At 41.5% G+C, this 6,912-nt stretch overlaps 1 protein-coding gene across 1 annotated transcript; it reads left to right on the top strand.

Annotated features, from left to right (window-relative positions):
- Positions 1–707: 707 nt before the first annotated feature.
- On the top strand, positions 708–6,523 carry tank (TRAF family member-associated NFKB activator). The gene is made up of 8 exons (XM_080038311.1): positions 708–846; positions 1,880–2,021; positions 2,301–2,409; positions 2,613–2,683; positions 3,825–3,883; positions 3,991–4,109; positions 4,672–5,075; positions 5,701–6,523. Exons 2-8 carry the CDS (start codon positions 1,923–1,925, stop codon positions 5,869–5,871), a joined length of 1,032 nt encoding a protein of 343 aa, XP_079894437.1. The 5' UTR covers positions 708–846; positions 1,880–1,922; the 3' UTR covers positions 5,872–6,523.
- The last annotated feature ends 389 nt before the right edge of the window (positions 6,524–6,912 follow it).

Raw genomic sequence — 6,912 nt, forward strand, 5'->3', positions numbered from 1 at the left:
AAAAGGAAAAGGACTCTTGGGCTGGATTACCATTTGCATTAGATTGTCAATGTTTGTAGACCTACTTCAAGTGGTAATCTTATTAAACTTTAACTTTAGTTGTTTTGTGTGCACAAGACAGTTGTCTGCATACCGTTGATATTGTATTCCAGTTATGCAAATGTGCCAACAAATTAGGGCATGTTCATTCCTTTTATGTAAAACTACTTGAATTGCAGCTTGTTCTTGAAAACATGCAATTGCTTTTTGTGTGTGGTAAAAGCACATCTGAGAAGAAAACTACAACGTCGCCTCAAGGTTAACCTGCAATATTTTCTTATTGTGTGGCCTTGCCATGCAAAGGTTCCATATGCTCTCATGGTAGACTACATTTTCGTTAATAAAATTGTGTTGAATAAAATGACCACAAAGGGGGCCTGACAACATGCTCTTTACAGATTTATTCATAACACAGCAGTCTTACCTCTCTCTGACAGTCACATACGCCTTTTAAACGCAGAATTATATAAGAGAGTAAAAATGAGCACACTTTAACCCTAGTTTGGGGACATTTTTTACATGCACAGCAGTCGGTTTGCAGACGCGTAGGCTGGAAGAACCCTTCAACCAGCTAACCATCCAGCGCTACTCGGAGCTCCTCGCTGATTGGCCAGGGTCGGGTAAAGGCGGAAGTCTACAGAGTTGGGGATTCCCCGAGGGAAGTTCCCAACTCAACTGGGCTATGTAAAACATACATTGCCATATCCTCTCTGGCGCTTCGTAACTTTGCATCTCGAAGATTAGGCGACGACGCTGCGGCGGTGTCAAAACAACAAATTCGACTTTTATCCAGTTACTCGAATGAAGGTAAGAGGGCTCTCTCTCTCTCGCGCGCTGGCGGAGAGATAAACGGATCTGGGGAGTTGTTGCTCGGTCGCTTCATCCCACACCGGCTTAGTGAGCAATGGCTAACCGGTCATTTACACTTTAAAGAATACGGAACTGCGTGGATTAGTTTTTGATTGACACTTTAAAGAGCTCCACTGCTCTGTCTCGGTAGGCTCTCGCGGTCGGTCATTTTCTATCTCTAGCCCTGTGGGCTTCATTGTGTCTTCATCAGAGTAGCCTAGTGTCACTGACAGGTTGTGTGTGTGTGTGTGTGTGTGTGTGTGTGTGTGTGTGTGTGTGTGTGTGTGTTACTATGACATGTATTGTGCAGCTTGATCAATAATGGATGAGAAGTTCTGGGTGAGACTGGCAGCCTCTTCTCTCTCTATCTATCTCTCTTTTTTGTTGCACCACACTTCCATCTGAGCTGTTACATCAGTATGTAAGTAGGCTATGGTGCTGCAATTGACCCACCATTGCTCAGAAGTAGTTTGAAAGAAAAAAAAACGCAGGGATGTTTTGGGGTCTTATACATGTGCAAGAATTTGCTAAATTTGACCAGCTGTATTTCTTTGGCACCACTTTTCCAGTGGCTCTCTGCTCATCAACATCTTCAGCACATCATTTCTAGAACAAGGCATCGATTGTTGATAATGTGAACACAAGTTTGCTTTTGCACGTAAACTGTTATTTCACCGGAACTGCCAATATTCTCTGGTAGAGTTCATGGAGTATGTTTACTCTAGTTTTTGAACAGTTTTTACCAGCAGCGCAATCAAAATGAACCTAATCATTTGACACCCATTTGAGTTGTTGATATGCGAAAAGAAATAGTGAGACCATTTCTGTGTGGAAAACATTATAAATCATCAAGCAGAAAAGGGCCACTAACTCCATGCCCCTTTTTTCACACTAGTTTAAAAAACAAAAGTGCTTTCTTTGGGAGTGTTGTTTTCTTTTGGAACGAGTGGTTGGTATGTCTGAAGAGATTTTATGCGATTTTCCCTGACAGGGCTCATGTCTGCTGTGTCAGTGATGATTGTGGAGCACACGGCATGGAAAGGAACATCGGAGACCAGCTCAACAAAGCTTTTGAAGCTTATCGCCAGGTCTCCATCGAGAAAGACAATGCTAAGAAGGAGCTGCAGCAAATGGTAACGACACAGGGGAGAACTAGGGCGTTTCAGACTTTGTGTGAAGTGAGCCAAACATTACCAGTAGGCTACAGAACGAACAATAACAGCTTGCAGGTTCGAAAATCAGTAATGTTTTCCCTAGTTGTTTTTATTGTTGTCAAAGAGCAAGAAATCTGTTTTGGAAAATATTTGGTTACATATGTTTGTGAAAATGTGACACACACAGACGTATAAAAGCTTAGACCAGACTGCGGATATTGTTGCTAAAACAATAACAGAAACCTAATTTTTTTACAGACGGAATATTATGAGCGATACACTCAAAAGCTTCAAAAGCAAATAGAGGACCAGCAGCAGTTGATTTCCAAACTTGAAGCGAAGTTATCAGCGACAAGGCAAACACCAGGTTAGTGAGACCGTGCCAGATGATCTCTCTCTCTCTCTCTCTCTGCTTATATGCTGACAAGATAAGTTACTCATGCACTGCATTGCATTGTTGGCATTGAAGATTGACAGTAATGGATTGACATAAATCATACTATGTTTGATCTGGCATTTCCTCCCGGGCAAACTTTAAACAAAAACTTTTCACTTGTTTTGGATTCTAAGGGGAGATGAAATGTGAGCCTAGCAACCATCTCCTTGCCGGAGCCAGCGCTTATAGGAAAGTACTGTACCCGGTATGTTCAATGTGCTACCCTTTTGTGTGTTCTTTCTGTGTCTACGCTATGTGAAAAAATGCAATGTGATGGCTCCCAAACTGCTCTTTTCTTTACAGACACACTAGAAAAAAAATCACGCACGGACATACACACAGCTTCCTCTCAGTATGCACACACACACACACACACACACACACACACACACACACACACACACACACACACACACACACACACACACACACACACACACACACACACACACACACACACACACACACACACACACACACACACACACACACACACACGTTGATATAACTTCTGCTTGATGTTGTTTCACTTATGTCAACTAGGATGTTTAAGGAACACATTTGACCAATGAGAGGAACATAGCTGTAACAATGAGGTAGATCCAAAGGCGATTGAACTTTTGAGCATTCTCTTTTCATCATTAAGTAGCTTTTCCTTTCTCAGTAATTCTCGGTCTGTACATCACCAGGCAGTCACTCAGCTTTAGAGATAGGCCGAGTACAAATTAATTAAATGACAAAACCAAACAATAACTACGTGATATCAGAATTTTATATCCTCCATCGGCCAACTTGCTGTCTAAATATAGGTATCGGCACCGGCCATTGGAAAACCCATATCGGTGTACCACCAGTCAGCTTGCAAGTATAACATTTTCTAGCCCTTTGTTTACACAGCTCTGAAGCAGTTTACAGAGAATACACCAGGATACTTTAGAGTCATTCTGCCCTTGTTCAGTGAGTGGACACTTAGAAGGAGAGTGTCCAAGTGTTTGCATGGTTTTATCCTGCATCCATTCACCCCCCCCCCCCCCCATAAAGATATAGCAATTGAGGAAACCTATTATATTGCTGCTGCAATAGTATCCACTCTCTAATTTCCCTCAACACACAAGGTGTATCCATTTTTACTTCACCAGATGGTGCTAGAGGATCAAACGGCTGTTACAGTTCAGCAGCTCCAGCTTTTACCTATCATCATTATTCAACGAGCCAGGAAGCATTTTTCACTAGTGTATATGAACGATGATGCTTATATAAAAATTGCAGATGTATTACCAATATGCACTTGGATAATTATCCCCCCCAATGATCACTATAAATGTTGTGTGTTTTTTTCTTCCCAGGATAATATGGGCACTGTTGCCGTTGCACCTAACATGCCAGCCAACAGCAGTGTTGACTAGTATGTGTCTCTCCTTGCACATATACTTGTATTTATTTTATAATCAATAAAAATAATGAATAGATTGTTTTTTCTCTCTTGACATTGTTAATTTTTTTGATTGTCAGTCAGGACATGCTGAATGCTTTCGAGGCGATCCAAGGGAAATTCCGGCAGATCCGGACTCTGACCAGAAGACAGAAAGATCACCTGAAAAGGTTCCATGCAGGAAATGATGCATCAAATGGTAATATGACTATATTACCAAATAATACCTGCTGCTTTTAAAGGCCTGAATCCAAAGCCACTTGTTTTTTTCTTAATTCAATTACATCTCAGGAAATGTGTTGAACTGAAATAGGTGTTTATATTTCATAACAGTGTATGAGTTTACTAGCTTCTTCTTTGTTCTTTAAGATAATTAGATGGTAACACCTTAACTAGGACTGCACATGAATGCCCCATTGCCCTTTGGAATGATAGCTGGCCACCTCTGTGACAAGTGCGTGGATAAATTACTTCTAATAATTCCACTGACAGTGGAATGATGCTTGACTTATAATGAATAATAAAATACAATTATTCACATAATAATTACTATAAAGTGTGATACATATATCCCTTCTGGTAAATGCATATTGAAAGGACCTTGATTATGTTTGAACAAGTGGAACTTGTCGAATCGTTGCCAAGCCTAAAATGCCCTTAATAAAGCTATTGCTGGAACACGTCAACGTTGTTGACTGAGACATAAAAAACTGTAAAAATCTTGTGTTTTAATTTATTTATTTTTTTCTGCCGTTTGACAGATCAGCGGTTCTCCATGCCCATCCAGTGCACGGACCGCACGGCCGAGGCAGAGGGACCCTTCCCCTCGGCGCTGAGGTCGGCAGCGGATATCCCGCTCCCGCCACAGTCTCTGGCATCGCGCGGAGCCAGCCCCGAGGACAGGGACTTAGTAGACTCTCTCACTAAACTCAGCGTCAAATTCCCACCACCCGCGGACAGTGAATACGACTTCCTGAACAGTGCTCCAGAGAGACACATTGGTCCGGCCCTGCCCGCCAAGCGAGCCCTAGGTAGTGTGCCCTCCACGCTGACAGAAGAGGAGCTGCCAGTTGAGCTGCCCATGCCTTTCGTCTACCCCCCCGCGTCCCCCTCCCACACCACATCATCTTCACTCTCCCAGGAGAGCGTGCGGGGACCCCAGCAGGTGAGCATCCCTGCAGAAAGGTCTGAGAAAGAACTAGTAGCAAATTATCAGCTCCTGATTGGTCTTTGCTAATGGAGGAGTGAAACGGTGTGAGGTCCAGAAGAAAAAGAAAGAGAAAGCCTAACTTTGAAACGTATTACTGTGTAATGTGTGCTGATTTTTTTATTTAAATTTTAAATTTTAGCATGGATGCTCTGGTCATATTTGGCATCTTTGCTGGAAAGTGCGAGCCAGATGGAAGCACAGAACAGTGTCTCAATCTAGTGATACAAGTATAGATAGTTAAATAGGATTTGATTTGCTGATGAGTGTAAAATGCCTAATAAGAAATTGTAAATGACATGTTGTAAGATCAAAATTTGTTGTTTTGCAATCATCAACGGGGGCATTTATAAAACGCTGATAGTTGGATAAACACATGAACAGTAAGATAGTTAAACACATGCTCACAGACTATTGTGTTGACAGTGGACCATGTTCTTGTATTCCTCTTAAGCAACAGATACTTCATCTTAAAGGGGGGGGGGGGTAAGAGGGCCTGGCATACTTTAATAGAGTGAGTGTGAGGATTGTTTTAGAGCATGAATAATGTATTGTTTTTTTGTTGGTTCCTCTTGCTCTGCAGCCTCTGTGGAGCCCCGAGCGCTTTGATACGGCTGACGTGGGGACAGAGCCGGCGACGCCTCAGAGCAGCGGCCCTGATGAATGCGCTTTCTGCCAGGCTGTGGTTCCACAGGACCGCATGAACAGCCACCTCTACTTGCACTTCTCTCCTAAGAACGCAGCCGACGATTGACAGTGTAAGCAGAGAGACTGACTGACTGACTGATGGGGCAGAGGTCCACCACAACTACTCCTTTACTGTATCCATCCATGGTCTAAAGTCCGGCCTGCCATGAAGTATACGCGCTGTACTGGATCAGAAATGACACTGCAATAAGACTTGAATCCATATTATTTAATAATGAAGAATCGAAAATGGTACACGTTCTTGCCCATTATATTTTTTTCTAATATCCCGTTGAGATTTTCACTCTAATACCGAGTGAAGATGATACATAATGTGGTATATATAGTATGAGCAAATAAAGCCGACATTTACTCTGGCAACATTACTATCATTTAAGTCGTTTTCAATGTGGAAATATGAAACTGATTGTGCTACTCTCCAGCGTATCCATACATCAAGATCATACAGTGGACAAGATGTGTATTTGTTAACTTTTCTTTATTGTATATGTTTGTACAATTCTTTTTTTTTAAACAACATGTAACAATTGCCCCTGAGAGAGAGACATACATTTTTAGCGGGATAAAGATAAAGATTTGATTTGTAAATAGAACTTGGCAATCATTTCTGCTGAATTAAGAAACCTTTTGACCCTTTTTTCTTATTGGTCAATTAGATGCCGGAAGATATTTTTATCGTGGGATCTTAGGCAATTATACAAATATACAAAAAAAAAAAATTCTAGGAATGCCAGTTTCAAATTGCATTATATAGGCTACATATTGATAATTATGGGAACATAGGACTGTTTCATATACAATGTTAAAAAGACAGAACAGTGGAACACAGGCAACCTTAATATGGAAATGGATTATCTTCCAGTGTGAAAGTCTTAATTTTAATTTTTTTACAGTATGTACAGTTCCCAACATTTGACTAAAACTGAGCCTTTTTCTGAACAGCAGCATCAGCTTTTCACTCCTGCAGTATTTATTCACACCTTTGCAAACAATTGCAGTGATTTTCACCGTTAAGTGTGGCGGTGTTTGAGGAAACGGGGACACTGTGTGTGTTGGAACAGTTGGTTGTGCAGGGAGGACCTTGCAG

Source organism: Ammodytes marinus (assembly GCF_949987685.1).
Source record: "Ammodytes marinus genome assembly, chromosome: 12".
NCBI classification, from domain to species: domain Eukaryota; kingdom Metazoa; phylum Chordata; class Actinopteri; order Uranoscopiformes; family Ammodytidae; genus Ammodytes; species Ammodytes marinus.